The sequence below is a fragment of the Musa acuminata genome, chromosome BXJ3-5 (genome assembly GCF_036884655.1).
Source record: "Musa acuminata AAA Group cultivar baxijiao chromosome BXJ3-5, Cavendish_Baxijiao_AAA, whole genome shotgun sequence".
In the NCBI taxonomy this organism is placed as follows: domain Eukaryota; kingdom Viridiplantae; phylum Streptophyta; class Magnoliopsida; order Zingiberales; family Musaceae; genus Musa; species Musa acuminata.
This window is the reverse complement of record NC_088353.1, coordinates 34,214,505-34,233,451: the sequence shown is the minus strand read 5'-3', so window position 1 is coordinate 34,233,451 and position 18,947 is coordinate 34,214,505. Positions and strand designations below refer to the sequence as shown.

The following is an 18,947-nucleotide window of genomic DNA, read 5'->3' as shown; positions in this document are numbered from 1 at the left end:
ATTAATAATCATGCAGAACTACATAAAATTGACCTTAATTGTTAGTAAATATGCTTGAATTTAAGGTGTGAAATCACACATCCCAATTTAAATCCCAAGGAAGAGATAGCCTTTGCTCTCACAGTTGATCAGACTAACATAGTGGCCAAGCAAATCTTTACTCCCACTTCATAACTCAGTGCCTAAAACTTCTCTCAGTATGAGTAACAAGATAAAGTGAAATAGTGAATATTCTCACATCCAAAAGGTCTTAATGGATTTACATGTGTTATCATTCTTTCCTCATCCTTCATCAGAATCAATTTAGACATATCAACCTCTCTTTTTTACTTGCTTAGTTGTTCCATCAAATTTGCACAAGAGTAGCAAAAACTCCTGTAACTTTTGCAGCAATCTTAATCTCCAATACAATGCTCGGTCTAAGTTATAGAATAGTAGATTGGTCCACTAATTTACTGTAGAACACTGATTAAGATCTTTCCATCTTTAAATGCTACTTGCAGAATTGATCAGCTATCCAAGAAAGATTGTCATTCTGCAGCATGGGCAATGGGAGCTGCTTTCCAGCCATGGCAGCACACAATTCCAGTGGAACCTGTGAGCGCATGGCAGGTGAACCAACATGTCTCCTTCCTGGAAATCCTCCAAGCACACTGCACAATCTGCTTGCTCTGATGCCTTCCACCTCAACTTGCTCCAGCTAAACTTCTTGGAAGAGAACACCTGCCTCTGCACGCTGCCAAGGATCCTGTGCAGCCGTCCATGGCTGCACCCTTCGCTCTTGCCCAGCTTCATGCATCCCAAGCTGTTGTGCCTGCAACTCATCGACGGTACATGAGAGAAGAAAGCAGATGCAAATGGCATGAACAAAGCTCATGTTGTATACGTACCTTTTGATCCTCAGTCTTGCATCCAACCTCTCCCTGGCTTCCCTAGCAGCATGTCCAAGTGCCTCTTCGTGGATCTCCTTGTTCATGATGGATCTCTGCTGACGACTTTGCATCTGTGTTAGCCCAAGGAAGGAAGATGAGCAAGTATAGACTTGAGAAGGTCTCTGATACCATGGAGATGCTACTGCTGGGATGCATGTCATGCCCGGTTGTGCAAAGGGGAAAGGCTGATCTCCTTGAGCAGCTGGTTAGGGAGTCGACGGAGCCACCGTTCTGGAATCGCCGCCGCCGGGCGCACTCCACGCCGGGGAGCATGCCGGCCATGATCATTACACCCCTCAACAAGTAGGACTTGAGCAAATAAGGAAAGAAGAAGAAAAAAGCTCGCTCTTCCAATCAGTACATGTCTCACAGCCTTCCCTCGGACGCTGAGCTGCTTTCCAGCCACCACAGAAGCTTGTAAATAGCATGGTGTTCATGTGGCTTATGGGGTCAGCAGGGGAGAGAGAGATAGAGAGAGAGAGAGAGAGAGAGAGAGAGAGAGAGAGAGAGATTCTGGTTGTGATGGCAGACAAGAAGCCACGAGTAACACATCTCTACTATTATTTGTGGTCGGTACCCATAACAGAGTTTATTACATGCCCAAGATTCCCCTAATCAAAATTTGTTACAAGGCAAGGAAAGATCATATGATTGTATCCTTTTAAGTAGGAATTCAACCAATACTTATAGTGTATTTCTTTTCTTTAATGTTCTAATTAATATTTTATTTATCACATTTTACACAAACAATATCATCTTACATAAAAATCGTCAAGCGTATCGCCGAGAGAAATATCTAACAAGTCTATCTTATGAGTGTTATGTAATATTTAAATAAGAAAAAAACACATGGAGAAGATCAACTCATAGAGAAACTCAAAGTCTTTGATCATCCAAATCACAAAAGATTCACACCTTCATATACTAATGGCTATCATTGTCCTTTGATAGCCTGGCTTTGGATCCATGCTGTTGGCAACCACACCAGTTTCCACTGCCTCAATAGAAATCACAAAGAACAACAGTTCAACAAGCCATCAATCAACTTCTCTTTGGTAATATCACCAAGTTTGAACCTATACAAAGGTCCTCATATCAAGCATCAAATCCTACAAATCACCCTTGTGAATATAGTTAAAAACAGGGAATAAATTTATGTCTCCAGATAGTGCACATCCACTCTTATCAATTTGATACAACCTTCCATATGACTCTGACAAAATCTTTAACGCTTAAAGAATCATACAGTTCCATAATTGCCTAACAATGTCTACAAAAATGATGATGGACAAAAGGAACGGAAGTACAAGGTCTTCAGAAGAACAAAAAAGAGAAATGGCTGAGTGCCGAGAAATGCTTCGCTGCTGTCTTCATCTCACAAATCTAATGTCAACTTTCCTCTTTCTTGGATTCCTGTTGTTCCCAAATCTGCTTCTGGAATCCATTTCCCAAATGTTCCCAAGAGCATTTATGCTTCATAAAGATATAGATGCATTGCATTGCATTGCAGAAAGGATGCGAATATCATGATCTTTTCCCACCCAGTGGAGTACAACAAAATGATTTATTTCTGACATAGTGCCACACTGACTATCAACGACGACACACTGGAATTACAATGAAACAATAAGAACTTGGGATCACTGCATCTTGAATCTCGACGCATGATTGCTTCCCATAAATTTCCATGGTATTCCTCCCCCTCATGTGGCTTTCTAAAACTTAGAACTTATGCAGCTCAGACCTAAATGACACTGGTAATTATCAAAAATCATTTTCTTTTTCCTTGCTTGCAAAAGGTAAAAGGCAAAAGACGAGATTCGAACCCGAAACCTTACGATAATCAATAACATGATATCCATTGTTAAAAGAGCCCTAACGATAGACCTCAGCAAGCAAATCAGAAACACTAAAACATCCTCACATTTGGATCACTACATAATGTAAACATAAGACATGGGTGCCAGCATAGCTGTCCATGTTGAAGCCTAAATGTCCATAGTAATATCAGCATGAGGGACAACAAGAGAAAAGCGACTTTATATGAACACTAAGTACTTCTAAGATGTGATAGTTCTTCATGATGATACTAGTATGAACTTATGCACACGCTAAAAGGTACAAGCATTACTCCATTCATGCTAGTTTCTTGTTACAGTAATCAGAACTACCAGGCTATTGGCTAACAAGCACATTGACCGACTTCTCTCAATCACATCACTTTGCAAACTTGGCATGATGTTACAATTTTCAAAGCATACAAAAGAATCATGAACTATGTCTCAAGCCAAATTCTATCCCACTAAAAAAAAAAAAGAATTTGAAGGCCTTAGAAATGACTTCACCCTAAAAGGTTCATAAATAAAAATTGGACCAAAATTCTTGGAAAGAACATAGATGAAATATAATAACATAATGTTCAGAATATATATCAGATCATGCCTTGTCTACTGGCTTAAACTTTTGGATGGAATGACATTGAACAAGAACCTAAGTTGTTACCGAAACAAACTATACCAGCAAACAATAACAGACAAGTTTATACAAACTTTCTTGTGAATGTGTTGCCATTACTTTCAGAGAACTTTATACAAACAATAGCAGCAAAAATATCTCCACATGGAATTTGTAATACCATCATTAATCCATTAGTGGCTAGTCACTGCAATTCCTGGTTCAATATGAGAACACGCCAGTTAATCTTATTATTACTCAGAAAAGGGCAGGCTGAAAGAACATGCTCAATAGATTCAGAATTATCATGGGATAGAACACACAAGGATTGCTGCAACACATTGCATTTCACAAAGCAATCCTGAGTTGAAATGTTTCAAGGCTGATCAATGAATTATTGCATGCCTTGGACTTCTTCTTTGACTGTGCCAGAGAAACTTATACCAACTGCAAGACTGATAGTTTGAATACCTTGTAAGAAAGCAAATAGCAATATCAGATTGTTCACTAATATGCATTTCTCTACCACCTCCCAAAGTATGGTAGCGAATTATTTGCAAGAGGCAGGGACAATTGGTTATTTACAATTAGATCAGAGGCCTTTACCTGTATATTTATGCCAGAATTTTCTGCTAGCATAACTAAAATCTCTCAGTAAAGCCTTGAGGAAGCCAATTGTCATAACGGAAGAAGATAGAAGAACCACTGCCTGACTAAAACCAAATATCCCACAAGCTCTCCTTTTAGCTTCAGACTTTTGTTTCAGGCCCCATGAACAGTCTGAAGGCTCTCAAATATCCTTAATTAACAACTCCTTGTACATCTGCTTCTTATTTCAAAAATGTTCATTGGAGACTCAGAAAATTAAGGTTGCTCCAACTTTATAATCTGAAGTTTTGACTCCTCGTCATTACGATAGGTAAGTAAATAAAGTTCTACTGACCAAGTTAACTGCCAGTATGTCAGGAACATATGATAGTGATAATGGTAGAGTTTGATGTAAGCAGCAAAGACTTCAAAATCTAAAGAAAATTCCTCAATTTCAAACACTTACGAATCACACAAATATATGGATACATATGACTGGCCCTTTCAAGATAATTCATCCGCATTGACTCCACCTTCAACTTGCATACCATCTGTAGTTACAAATCAACAACCACAAGGATACATTAAAGCAAAATCGCAATTCCAGGCATATATAGCTACAAATCATAATGCGGCAAAATCTATCCTTTTCACATGGACTCCATTTCAACAAGATGAATTTTGACGAAAATGAACAAATGAAGACCACAACTCTAAATTAAACATATTAGTGTACTACCATAATGAATCAATACAATGCGATCGCACAACAAAGTGTTTGTTTACAAAACAAAATATAAGAATAGCTATGCATAGATCACGAAGTTACCAAGAAAAGGACGTAGACGGGCTCGAGGTGTCGCCGTCGAGCATTATGACACGGCCACCGGTGAGCCCATCCTGCCTGTAGGGATTCGCGAACTCCGCCGGAAGCTTATCGGTAACGGGAGCCGCCGTGGCGCCGACTTTCCCCTATCGCTTTCGTATCCCATATATCAGCGAACGCGAGAAAATCTTAGGACGGAAGGAGAAGAATAAGCAGTACCTTGTGGATGTCGATGTAGGGGCGACAGTGGGGCGGGTCGGATCGGGCGAGGGTGGCTGCTACTCCGGTAGTTCGTGGGATGAGGGGGCGGCGATAGATTCGTGTCTCGCCTTCAGCTCAGTTGCCATGTGGAGATCAGAAGTGGTGGCGGCAGCGTTGCAAGAGGCGTTGCCATCACACTGGGGGGCGATGGGGATTTCATGCGGGGGTGGCTGCTGCTCCGGTAATTCGTGGGATGAGGGGGCGGCGATAGATTCGTATCTCGCCTTCGACTCAGTTGCCATGTGGAGATCAGAGGTGGTGGCAACGGCGTTGCAAGAGGCGCTGCCATCACACTGGGGGGCGATGGGGATTTCATGCGGCGGTTTGCGATTCTCTCAGTGTACAATTAAGATCCGACCGTTCACGCCCCAAATGACGGTTAGATCCTTCGACCGCAGATTATGTCAAATCGTATTGCTTCTAGATGCGTGCAGCGAATCAATTGATGTCTGTGAGATCTGTGGCAAGAGCAATAAACATATGATGGAAGTGAGCGTTTGGAATAGTATCAATAAGTTCTCACAAAGCAAGAAAACTAAATCAAAATAATAATAATAACTCTACTGGGTTTAAAAGATAATTCATTTGATGAAGCTATTAGGATGTTTGATTCATTTGCATCATCATATTTCCACCACCAGCCACAAAAACCAACATTCGATGATGTTAAAGAACAATGCACAAAATATAAATTGTCTGCCATTGGGTTTCCTTTGTCTTGTTTGTTTGATCGATCGATTCGATCTAATGTTTCTTTTTTCCCAATTTTTCTTCTTTTTTGCCATATTTTAATGTATAGATTTACTGTTCCATCCCCCGTAAATCCCAAGATATCCTTTCTTTTTTTTCCCTCCAGATCTATGAGAGATGGGTTTCGCGACTGGATCCGACGCTAAGATGGGATTTTTCGGTGGCCTCGGCCTCTGGATTTTGATCTCTTACCTGACGATACATTCCGGCGACGGGTTCTACCTTCCCGGTTGTTGGGCTGGCAGCCCACAGATTCAGCCCATAGTGGGCTTGGGCAGCCCACAGCCCACACCCCCTCTTAACCTAACCCTAATTAACATTAGGGAGGTGTGGTGGTTGCGTTTTAGAGGCAGAAAAAGGCTTAAATAGGGCAGCAACGTGGGAGAAGGATACAACCACGGGATTCCAAAGAAAAGGAAGAAAACAAGGCAGAAAAAGAAGAGAAAGAAATGGAAGAAGACAAGGATAACGTAGAGAAACTGTTCTCAATCATCTAGTAGTGTTCTCCTCTCAGGTTAAATCAGGTTAGATCAAGAGGTCAAATCTACAGTAGACTCTTGCTGTGATTACTTGGGGAGGTTTTAGATATTGTGGGCAGTGACGTGATCCTTGTATCCCAGTTGTTCTCTTGTGATTGTTGCTAGGGTTTAGGGCAAGAGATTTAGATTTGTATATTCATTATTCTCATAATGGATTATCTCTAGTTTGCCCCGTGGTTTTTACCCTTCACATTAGAGGGATTTTCCATGTATATCTTGGTGTTCTGTTTGATTGTGCTTTCATTTAATTCCGCTACGTATTATGGTCTTCTAGTATTTGTTCATATACAAAGGTTATTCTTGTTTATATCCCCATCAACTGGTATCAGAGCAAGGGATTTTGGTGATTTAATTTTTATATTTGAACATGGAGGCCAGTAATGTTTCTCGCATGATTAGTTTAAATGAAAACAATTGGATGATATGAAAACCAAGAATGGAAGATCTCTTGTATTGCAAAGATTTGTATGGACCTTTGCAGGGGGATAGTGCAAAACCTACAACTATGACAGATGATGAGTGGAAGAGGTTAGATCGAAAAACAATTGGATTTATTCGACAGTGGCTTGATGATAGTGTCTTTCACCATGTTTCTACTGAAATTTCTGCATATTCTCTTTGGAAAAAGTTGGAAAGTCTCTATGAAAGAAAAACAGCTGGCAACAAAGCTTTTTTTATTAGAAAACTTGTGAACCTAAAATATAGAGAGGGTGCTTCTATTGCTGAACATTTGAATGAAATGCAAAGTATTACTAACTAGTTATCCTCTATGAAAATGTCTCTTGATGATGAGTTGCAGGCATTGTTACTTCTCAGTTCATTACCAGAAAGTTGGGAGACACTAGTGATTTCCCTCAGTAATTCTGCGCCAGATGGTGTTGTCATTATGAGTCAAGTAACAAGTAGTTTGTTGAATGAGGAGTTGAGAAGAAAGAGTTCGGCAACATCTCAGAATGATTCACAAACACTTATCTCAGAGAACAAAGGAAGGTCAAAGTCTAGAAGCAGTTCACGCATGGGTAGAAGCAAGTCAAGATCAAGAAAAGATATTGTTTGCTATAATTGTGGTGAGAAAGGACATTACAAGAACCAATGTAAGCAACCTAAGAAGAACAAGAAAAAGGGAAAAGAAGTGGAGTCTACAAAGTCAAAGGATAATACTACAACTACAATGCAGGGTGGTGATTATTTGATTTTGTCTCCTTCTGATGATATTTTTTCTTGTGTGTATCAGGATCTTGAGTGGGTGATTGACACAGGTGCTTCTTATCATGCTACACCACGGTGGGAGTTTTTTGCTACATATAGGTCTGGAAATTTTGGTATTGTCAAGATGGGCAACTATGACACAGCAGACATCATAGGCATGAGTGATATTCATTTAAAGACTAACCTAGGCTGCAAGTTGGTGCTTAAGGATGTGAGGCATGTGGTTGACTTGAGGCTGAATTTAATTTCAATTGGAAGGCTAGATGATGAAGACTATGATAGCAAATTTCACAAAGAGCAATGAAAGCTCAGTAAGGGTTCTCTTGTTATAACTAATGGAAAGAAATGTCATACTTTGTATAGGTTGTAGGCTAAAGCTTATGGTGAGCAGTTAAATGCTACAGAAAAAGACTTCAGCATGGAGTTGTGGCATAGGCGACTGAGACACATGAGCGAGAAGGGGCTGCTAGCTCTTTCCAAGAGAGAGGTATTACCCGACCTCAGAGGTATACATCTGAACCCTTGTATTGATCGTTTGGCAGGTAAACAACATAGAGTTTCATTTGCTAGTCCTGCTTTGTCTAGAAAAATGCATGCCTTAGACCGTGTTTATGCAGATGTATGTGGTCCTTTAACGACAAAAACTCCTGGTGGATCTATTGATGTTCTTGGTATAAGTGGTGCACTTTATTTTGTCACTTTTATAGATGATTTTTCCAGGAAAGTTTGGGTCTATGCTTTGAAGACTAAAGATCAGGTGATTAATATCTTCAAAGAGTTTCATGCCAGGGTTGAAAGGGAGACAGAAAGGAAATTGAAATGCATAAGATCAAATAATGGTGGTGAGTATACAGGATTGTTTAATGACTATTGCAGGTCACATGAGATCCAACATGAGATGACAGTTCCTGGTACACCTCAGCATAATGTAATTGCAGAGAGGATGAACCACACCATTATGGAAAAGATCAGATTTATGCTTTCACAGGCCAAGCTACCCAAAAGGTTTTGAGATGAAGCTTTGAGGACTGCAGTTGATGTGATCAACTTATCACAATGTACAACCCTAGATGGTAATGTTACAGAGCATGTATGGTCAGGGAAAGATGTTTCCTACAAGCATTCGAGAGTGTTTGGTTGTCGTGCGTTTGCACATGTTCCAGATAATGAGAGATCCAAGCTGGATGGTAAGACTAAAGTATGTATTTTTCTTGGTTACTCACATGATCATTTTGGTTACAGGCTTTGTGATCTAGAAAAGCAGAAGGTGTTTAGAAACAGAGATGTAGTCTTCTTTGAGGATCAAACTTTTGAAGATTTGAAGAAGAAGGCGCCAGCCAATACTTCTGCAGAAGGATTAGCATATTGTGACCCAGTTATTCCTCTAGTATATCAGGGTGATGGAGGAGATGCGCAGGAAGATGGTGTAGAGCTTGACGTTGATCTACCTGCAGGACATGTTGAGCAAGAAGAAGTTGGAGAGCAACTTCCTGCAGAACCTCAGTTGAGAAGATCTTCTAGACAACGTCAACCTTCCAGAAGATACTCTACAGATGAGTATATGATGCTTACTGATGCAGGTGAACTAGAGAGTTACTAGGAAGCAGTTGAAAGTGAGCAGAAAGAGAAGTAGTTAATTGCTATGCAGGAAGAGATGGATGCTCTTCAGAAGAACCACACTTATGATTTGGTGCTGCTACCAAATGGAATGAAGGCCTTGAAGAATAAGTGGGTTTTCAGGTTGAAGACTCAAGAATATTGTTCTCAACCAAAGTACAAAGCTAGATTGGTTGTGAAAGGCTTTGGTCAAAAGAAAGGTATTGACTTTGAAGAGATTTTTTCTCCTGTTGTTAAAATGTCTTCTATTCGTGTTGCTCTTGGTATTGTTGTTAGCCAGGACTTGGAGGTTGAGCAATTAGATGTGAAGACAACTTTCCTTCATGGGGATTTAGAGGAGGAAATTTATATGGAGCAACCAGAAGGGTTCAAAGTTAAAGGTAAAGAAAACTTTGTCTGCAAATTGAAGAAGAGCTTGTATGGGCTAAAGCAAGCTCCAAGATAGTGGTACAGAAAGTTTGATTCATTTATGATAGAAAATGAATACAAAAGAACGGCTTCAGATCATTGTGTGTACATCAAATGGTTTGGTGAGGATTTTATTATTCTCTTACTTTATGTTGATGACATACTTATTCTTGGAAAAGATATGTCTAAAATTGACAGGTTGAAGAAGGAACTGAGTGAGTCTTTTACAATAAAAGACATGGGGCCAGCAAAGCAAATACTAGGTATGCAGATTTCCCATGACAAGAAAAATAAGAAGATTTGGTTGTCATAGGAGAAATACATCGAGAAGATATTGGAAAGATTTAGTATGAGCAATGCAAAACCAGTTGGTTCTCCTCTTGCAGGTCACTTCAAGTTATGCTCAGAACAGAGTCCGTCAAGTGATGAGGAGAAGGAGAAAATGCAAAAGGTTCCTTATGCTTCAACAGTTGGAAGTTTAATGTATGCAATGGTATGTACGAGGCTAGACATCGCATATGCAGTTGGTGTTACTAGCAGATTTCTTGCAAATCCAAGCAAAGAGCATTGGGCAGCAGTGAAGTTGATTTTTAGATATCTCAGAGGGAGCTCTAAGGTTTGTTTAAGCTTTGGAAATGGACCACATGTGTTGACAGGTTACACAGATGCAGATATGGCAAGAGATATAGATACGAGAAAGTCTACTTCAGGTTATGTACTTACTTTTGCAAGGGGGAGCTGTGTCATGGCAATCCAGGTTGCAAAGGTGTATTGCTCTATCCACCACAAAAGTAGAATATATTGCTGCTATAGAGGTATGCAAAGAAATGTTATGGATGAAAGAATTCTTACAAGAATTGGGGCTGAAATAGAAAAATTATGTGGTGCATTGTGACAACCAAAGTGCCATCCATTTGTGTAAGAACCCAATGTTTCATTCCAAGTCAAAGCATATAGATGTCAGATACTACTGGATTCGAAATGTATTTGAAGAGAAGCATTGTAGCTTCAGAAAATTCACACAGATGACAACGGAGCAGACATGTTGACAAAAACTTTACCAAAAGAAAGACAGGAGATATGCCGACAATTGGTCGGCATGGCTTCACACTGAGGAGTCATGGGATAGCCTCCTTTATGGGCTGAAGGGGGAGGTTGTTGGGCTGACAGCCCACAGATTCAGCTCATAGTGGGCTTGGGCAGCCCACAGCCCACACCCCCTCTTAACCTAACCCTAATTAACATTAGGGAGGTGTGGTGGCTGCGTTTTAGAGGCAGAAAAAGGCTTAAATAGGGCAGCAACGTGGGAGAAGGATACAGCCACGAGATTCCAAAGAAAAGAAAGAAAACAAGGCAGAAAAGGAAGAGAAAGAAAGGAAAGATGACAAGGATAACGCAGAGAGACTGTTCTCAATCATCTAGCAGTGTTCTCCTCTCAGGTTAGATCAAATCTATAGTAGACTCTTGCTGTGATTACTTGGGGAGGTTTTAGATATTGTGGGCAGTGATGTGATCCTTGTATCCCAATTGTTCTCTTGTGATTGTTGCTAGGGTTTAGGGCAAGAGATTGAGATTTGTATATTCATTATTCTCATAATGGATTATCTCTAGTTTGCCCCGTGGTTTTTACCCTTCACATTGGAAGGGTTTTCCACGTATATCTTGGTGTTCTGTTTGATTGTGCTTTCATTTAATTCCGCTGCGTATTATGGTCTTCTAGTATTTATTCATATACAAAGGTTATTCCTGTTTATATCCCCATCATCGGTAGCTACCTGCACCAGTACCCCGTCGGCGGCGCCATCCCGGGCTAGGTAAACTCCCTCATCTCCATCGACACCGAGATATCCTTCAGCTACTACAGCCTCCCGTTCTGCCGCCCGGTGGAGGGGATCAAAGACAGCGCCGAGAACCTCAGGGAGCTTCTTATGGGCGACTGCACTGACAACTCCCTGTACCGCTTCAAGATGTTCACAAACGAATTCGATGTCTTCCGCTGCCAGTCCGACCCACTCTCCGCCCACGACTTGGGCCTCCTCAAGAAGAGGATCGACGGTTAACCTGATCCTCGAGAACCTCACCGCCATCCGATTTCGGTACACCAAGAAGGGCCATCTCCACCTCCTGCGGACAGGGTACCCGCTGGGGTTCTGGATCGGCGACGCCAACTAGGTGTTCAACCACCTAAAGTTCACAGTTTTGGTGCACAAGTTCGAGGATGCCCATGTGGCGAAGGTGACGACCACGGGGGTTGCATCTGAGGCGATCCTGGAGAAGGCGGAATCTGAGTTGCCCGGATGGATGGTGGTCAGCTTTGAGGTCGTCGTGCCTTGTAGCTTCAAGCACGGTGCTGAGTCGGTCAAGAATCTCAAGATGTACGACAAGTACCCGGCGAAGATCCAGTGCGATCCCACGACGGTGGCGATGACGGCGGAGGAGAACCAGCCCATCGTCTTCACCTATGAGGTTGCATTTGTGGAGAGCGACATCGAGTGGCCCTCTCGCAAGGACGCCTACTTGAAGATGGAGGGGGCCAAGGTTCACTCACTGGTTCTCGATCCTCAATTCGCTAATGGTGATCGCTTTTCCTCACTGGTATCGGTCTCGTGATCCTGTTGAGGACCGTTCGAAGGGATCTAACTCGGTATGAGGAGCTCGACAAGGAGGCACAGGCTCAGATGAACGAAGAGCTCTCGGGATGGAAGCTTGTAGTCGGGGATGTCTTCAGGGCACCGAGCCACCCTTTTCTTCTCTGTGTAATGGCCGGTGATGGAAGTTAGACTGTAACCATCTTGTTTGCTGCACTTTGGGTTCATGTCCCTTGCATCTAGGGGAACTCTCATCACTCTGTTCTTCTTCCCCTGTATCGCCTTCTTGATCTTGACAACATTGAACTTCCTGTCGTGGAGCAGCCATTAGCACTCTTGCTCTGGTTTTGCATCTCAGCCCCCCTCACCCTTGTTGGAGGTTTCCTTGGTGCCAAGGCACCCCACATTGAGTTACCAGTCAAGACTAATCAGATTCCCCGTGATAGTACCTCCGCAGAGATACCCGTCATGGTTGTTGGTTCTTGGAGCTGGCACGGCTACCGTTTGGCACCATTGTCATCGAGCTCTTCTTCATAATGTCAAGCATTTGGACGAGGCGTGTCTACTATGTCTTCGGCTTTCTCTTCATCGTATTGATTCTGCTTCTTGTTGTTTGCACCGAGGTATCTTTGGTCCTGCACTTGTGTGTCCAAGATTGGAGGAGGTGGTGGTGGTGGTGGAATTCCTTCTTCTCATCAGGATCAGTGGCTATCTGCATATTCTTCTTACACTCCGTGAACTATCTGGTCTTTGATCTTAAGAGCTTAATTGAATCTCTCAGTTCTTTTGCCTTCAACAAGAAAATTAAACACTTTTGATTTAACAAGAAATGTTGTTTTGTATAGAGAGAGAATAGGGTTAGACATTCTTCTTCTTCTTCTTGTTATAGTATTATCCTAACTTGAGGGCCACATCCCCTTTCACAACCTTTTCATAGTTGCAAGGTGAAGGTATCCTTAAACAATTAAATAACCTATTCTACAATGCTAACCAAAGTTACCTAACAAGTTTTGATCATGTTTTGCAAATATCAAATAGAATTGTTAGTATTTATCAAAAGAATATGAATTGTTGTTATTCTCACAGGTAGACATGTAATTACTGTTGGATGTCTTCCTCAAATCTGCAGCCACTCGCACTGCAGCTTGATTGTTTACATGAATCAGTGCGAGAGAAAATTGAGTCAGTTTATAAGGTTAAATGGGTCTACTGTCAGTAATTTAGGTGTAAATATTTTGTGGCATATGGTTCAGGAAATGTCTACCTGGAACCCCACCCTGGTTGGATGAGCTGATTCTAACCATATTATAGTTTGATCATGGTTATTTTCCAGTCTCGATGAGGATGTCGAGCCTTAGTGATGAGTTCACTCACATGCATACTGCTAAGCTTTGATTTCGGATTAAAATTTTAGATTCTACCAGGCTGACCTTAGCAAGAACATCAAGCAAAGCTAAAATTTAATTCTGGGTTAAAATTGAGATATTAGCTTTTGTTATACCTGTGCTTCGTTCAAACCAGTATATGAGGACATGCCAATCTGCTTGAGGATATAAGACCAATCACTCCTGCGCTTATCTTTTTGAGAGAGATTCTCATGGAGTCTCCGCCTAACATTCTTTATTCGTCCAGCCATTAGTTCCATCTCTTGTTTCCATCGAAAAGATTTGGATCTCGGACAATGTTGGCAACAATCCGAGCACCATGAACAGGAGGATTTGAATACATTGGCCGGGCTAATCTTTTCAGCTGGATTTTTACCCTGATTACAAGAGGAAGAGATCATAAGTAAAATAGGAATCAAGATATGCAATGTTTTCAATGTAGATTTCACATTATACCTTGCTGCTGCATCTGAAGATAAGCAAACAACATTTATATCTCCAATTCTTTCTGCAGACAAACCTAATTTTTTACTGTAAGACTGAGCAACCAGAAGCTCCAAACCACGATCCACAAACAGGCTAATAGAATATGCATCTGCATCGAGGCTTCCACTAGCAAAACCCTAATAGGTTGTATCCAGATTAGGGCACAAATCATATTGCAAAGAGCCAAAGAGAACAACATTTATATTAGAAGCTAGATAACCTGGTAGGCAATGTCAAAGAAAGGGATGTTCTTCTTCTCTTGAATAGCATCAGCGAATCTTTTCCCTTTGCTGAGGAGTTGGATCAATTCCTGTCGGATTGTGTGCACATCCATGTAATAGGATGAAATATCCATTTGGTGCTGCCTAAAGCAAAAAGGAAACTAACATAAGGCATAAAATAAGCAAAATCTATCTTATATTTAGGAACAAAGAACTGCACATATATGGATCATATCTCAAATCTCTTACCATTGTGTCTCTTACCATTGTGACTAAGCAAGAGGAGCACCTGACTAAACAAATAAAATACAATTACTGGAGTCACCATACCCCTTTGGAAACCATGATCTGAGATGGCATCACAGGTGATCTTTTCATCATAAATCATATTGATTCATGATCCAGTTATAATTTAATAACAAATTTTATGCAATATTGTTAAGTTTTTTAGTTACAGAAACCAATACATTTCACTAAGAAAAGATCAAATAATATAGCAATACAATTGAAACTTTGAAAGCATCATTATTTTCTGAGTTTTCTAGTCATCATCATTTCTTCAACCTAATTAATCACAAAACCAATAACTATCAAGTCCAACATATCAAATGTAATGCAATAAGCAGCCCAAGTTAGCAATTCATTGTCTATCACTACCCAAAAGAGTGAGCCAACTTTATGCCCCACAATTACAAGTGTAGCTTGTTCCTGCACCTGTCTCATGATCCAGGAATTCAGACCGGGCATAAAGTTGAGATGCAATTCCAGTGTCATAAAGCAAGATCCAGTATTACTTTTTATATCGGCTATCATTCCATCAAAGTCCAACACAACTGTCCTAGGATCAAAATAGTGATATTCGGACCATGGTACCCTAGCATCATTGAAGATATTCTTGTGATTACCTGTTAGTTAAATAGAATACAGAAACCTTCAGATTCAACATATGTTCATTGCCATCCCCACAAATATTCAGGCTGAGGTCATTGCACACCCCAAGTTGGAGACGATATCAAAGATTTTGCATCGGGAAAATATGTCTGAATAAATGCCGCTGCAAGATGAAGAGAACCTGTCCCTGAAAGGCCTTGAACAGTAGCAACCTAAATCATCAAGGCCAACAAATTAAGAACCTGACTCAAACCAGTAGATGGTGGTCAGTACCGCACCACAAGAGTTGCTAGAAACACAAAATAAATAATAAAAAGGTCACTGTTTGAAAACCTGCCCTCTATCATAGTACACCTACATGTTAGACACAGCTTGGACCAAGTAAAAGACCTGGCCGGACACCTTAGTAAACAATGCAAAGAGTTACCATTTTCTGCATCGGTATTGAAGGCTAAAAAATTCCAACATAAAGCAACAAAAGGATAAGAGGGCATACCCTTCCTTCCTGGATTACACGATTATCTACTCCAAACAATAGGTCTGCAGTGACCTTATTAAATGCAACTAAACCTTCAACAGGAAGATACTGCAAGATCAAATGTGATATAGAGGTCACAGATTAATCACTTAGAGCTATGACTCGTAAGTTTAAATGAATCGAACAATGAAATACCTCTTTGTTTTCTCCTCTTTCCAGCATAAGCTTGCTTTTCCCCTACATGATAAAATAGCAATGAATTATTTTAAGCAAATACTATATAAATGGGCAAAGGATCTGTTTTGGTTCATGGTTTATAACTTCATAATAAATAAGTAGAAAAGCAAGCTAATGTGACATGCCTCGCCACATATAGAAAGAAACTTACAGAACAAATGTCCGGCATCATCTTGTACCTTTTTTAACTACATTAAGCCTGTAAGCTCCGACACCAAGGTTAAGTTTCAGGTCCGACACCAAAAGACTGAAATTTTGCAATCAAAGTACAATCGAGTTCCAAGTACATGTTTAAGAGATATTTGAGTTTGTCTGTCACAAATTAATATCATTTTTAAAATTGCATAAGAATAAATTGACCATAAAGCAACCAAAACTGATGGTCACCAATTCTCCAGTTCTGTTTCTAAAGTTTCTATGAGGTTGATAGTTTCCTTTCAGAAATTACAAAGACATGGATTCAGTTGTGACACACACCTTTGCCAGTCAATGGATGTGCTCTTGACACAAATTTTTAGAACATGAGGTCACATATGTTTGCACCAAAAAAGGGAAGTTTTAAAAAACAGAGAAAGTGGGAAACTAAATCATAAAAAGCCCTCTGGCTTGTGAGATTGTATGTGATGGCTAACTAAAAACAAAATATATTAACAAAAGATTATTTTGTAAACTTCGAGAGATAGGCTCTCTGTGGAAAGTCCAGTAGAAAATAATAGTGAGCATAGCTATTGAAAGTCCAGTAGAAAATAATAACAGAAGGATGTTCCCAGAAACAACATAACATCCTACGTTTCTAATTTTTGCTTTTAAATACAGAAGTACAAAGAAAAAAAAAAAGAGCCAAATAGTCACTCGGTTGTTCATATGGAGAGTTTCCACTTGAAGAGCATTAAATAGACCACAAGCAAATCATAACTTAACCAACATTTTGAACTTATTTTAACGCTGATGAAAAGATCAAGAAACCCTAATAAAAATGAAGATTTCTTCACCTTATAAATAAGCGTCATTTCTTTTTTCATTTCTAATGAAGATTTAAAAGATTTCTCCACATTATATATAATCATTGTTTCTTTTTTCATATCTAATGCAGAATTTCCAAGTTGAAATCCTCCATTTATCAGTGGATCCTCTAGTTGGCATAAACAAGAGATCACAAGAACTCAGACCATTATTTGTTTAGTTTAGCTACTCCAGTTAACCAAATAAGCTAATACCTAGTTTCAGCATGATTTTTCCTATGTAGGAAACATCAATTTAAATGATGCTTTTCGGGCTAGATTATCTTAGCACAAACTTACATAATATTTAAAAAATATATATTGCTAAACACAGATCGCATGTTTATAACTGAAACAAGTTGACAGATATAACGAAAGTATACAGACAAATAATCATTTACTTAACTGCTGTCTGTGATGCTTAAAACAGAGAAACACATCTACCTGACTGTATCAATAAGTACAACCCCTTATCTCCGAACCTAGTCACACGATCTGATTCAATGTCCTTCTAAAATCTTACACAGACCAATGAACACTCGCAAAGGACATAAGACATTATCTGTCCTTCACCACCTATAGTGATAGTTAAGTATGCAAGTTTCCTGCAACTAAAATTCAATGGTGCTCTTGAACTATTTATGTGTACAATTTCTTTGACAAGAATTTATGTTCTCTTGGTTTCCCAAGGTTCATATTTGCATCTACTGCATGCTTTCAGTCAACTGAAAAGCTTCTATATGACTCCATATGAAATCATCTTATAAAAGTAAGGTGACTTGTATATGTAGCATTATACATTCATGGGGACAACTACATTCCTAGGCACCAACACAAGCAACACAGATGGACCTAAGCATATATGATTCTAGTAAATGCTGGTCTTGAGAGTTTGAGACTTTGTATGTTTTTACCCTTTGCTTATTGATGTTGCATATGTTGATCATCTGAGAACAATATTTGATATATATACATATAACCTAATTACTTGGTTTTGGAATTGAAAAAAAAAAAAAATCTAAACCCTAAACCATAAAATGGAAAATTTTACTCAAAAAGCAACTTTTGCTAAGATCACCAAACAAAAAAGATTAACATGGAAATCCTAACATCTTGAACAAAAATGTCCCATTTGTTAGTCTAGTCCATTAAGATTTTTTCTACAGAATCCAATAAAGTCATGGACCGCATCACCGAGGGGGATCAAGTCAATTCAAATTGAATATGAAGCAAGATTATTGGAAGCCTTTGACCGAAACAATGACAACAAAAATGCTAGCATCATGTTGAGGAATGGTGTAGCTATAACAGATGCAGGAAAGAAGGCTCCATTTACTTGACCCGAATCCATTAGTAGGCATGCAATCCAGGCATGTTGCCTTTCACTGCTACTGTCTAACGATTACAAGATCCTTACCCTATTATTCACTATCAAGTCCAAATCTTTGTAATATCACATCTCAGTTGCCAAAGGATTAATCCAAAATCATCAAGACATCACTCATAGCAGAGTTAAATCTCACAGTGACAAAGATCCAGAAGAGAAGAAAGGAACAGAACCATCATACCTTCCCCTTGAAAATAAGATCGTCATGTTTCTTTTCGAATCCAATCCTCTACTTGAGTAAGAACAACAAATTAACCATGTAAGACTTCTTAGTCTACAAAAAGAAAACTCTGATCTGGAATCGGACGACGAGGCCAATAATGAAGAACCCGAGCCTTGGAGTTATCTCGAATGAACGCCGCCGTAGCCGAGGACGTGGATAGCACGACTGATAAACGATACAATCAACCATTCCCAATCGAGAAGAAAAAGAGTAACACAAAGAATAAACCAAGAGAGGAGATCTGATTCCACAAACCTAATCGAACCGAAGACAGCGGGCGAAGAGGGAAGACGCGATGTGACGAGATCACCGTCGATCGATCTCTCTCGACACTCATACAGTAGTGTTGCAGGAGCGAACAGGTGGGAAGAAGGGGGTGAAAGCGGATCGGGTAACATCCATCCGAATCCGAAGCCAGCGGCCGGGTTCAGGTTTTCGGATCTAGATTTGGGCCAAATTACTTTTA

At 40.0% G+C, this 18,947-nt stretch overlaps 1 protein-coding gene and 2 pseudogenes across 2 annotated transcripts; 1 reads left to right on the top strand and 2 right to left on the bottom strand.

Moving 5' to 3' along the window:
• Positions 1-212: 212 nt before the first annotated feature.
• LOC103985167 (probable E3 ubiquitin-protein ligase RHY1A) lies at positions 213-1,434 on the bottom strand. Of its 2 annotated transcripts, none has more exons than XM_009402796.3 (3): positions 1,062-1,434; positions 891-988; positions 213-814 (listed from the first exon to the last, which is right to left on the bottom strand). In XM_009402796.3, exons 1-3 carry the CDS (start codon positions 1,218-1,220, stop codon positions 514-516), a joined length of 558 nt encoding a protein of 185 aa, XP_009401071.2. In that variant the 5' UTR covers positions 1,221-1,434; the 3' UTR covers positions 213-513. The 2 variants fall into 2 exon arrangements, with proteins under 2 accessions (XP_009401071.2, XP_009401072.2); XM_009402797.3 differs by having other exon boundaries at positions 891-985; positions 1,062-1,424.
• Positions 1,435-2,061: 627 nt separating this feature from the next.
• On the bottom strand, positions 2,062-18,819 carry LOC135638723 (aspartate aminotransferase P2, mitochondrial-like; annotated as a pseudogene).
• On the top strand, positions 5,929-12,990 carry LOC135638678 (transmembrane 9 superfamily member 11-like; annotated as a pseudogene).
• Positions 18,820-18,947: the final 128 nt, after the last annotated feature.

What these genes read in the sequence shown, in the direction of transcription:
- LOC103985167 (XM_009402796.3), bottom strand. Translation starts at nt 1,220, where the DNA reads ATGATCATGGCCGGCATGCTCCCCGGCGTGGAGTGCGCCCGGCGGCGG. An exon ending in CCAGCAGTAGCATCTCCATG is followed by an intron (nt 989 to 1,061) that starts GTATCAGAGACC and finishes CAAAGTCGTCAG; the next exon opens with CAGAGATCCATCATGAACAA. An exon ending in GCAAGACTGAGGATCAAAAG is followed by an intron (nt 815 to 890) that starts GTACGTATACAA and finishes GATGAGTTGCAG; the next exon opens with GCACAACAGCTTGGGATGCA.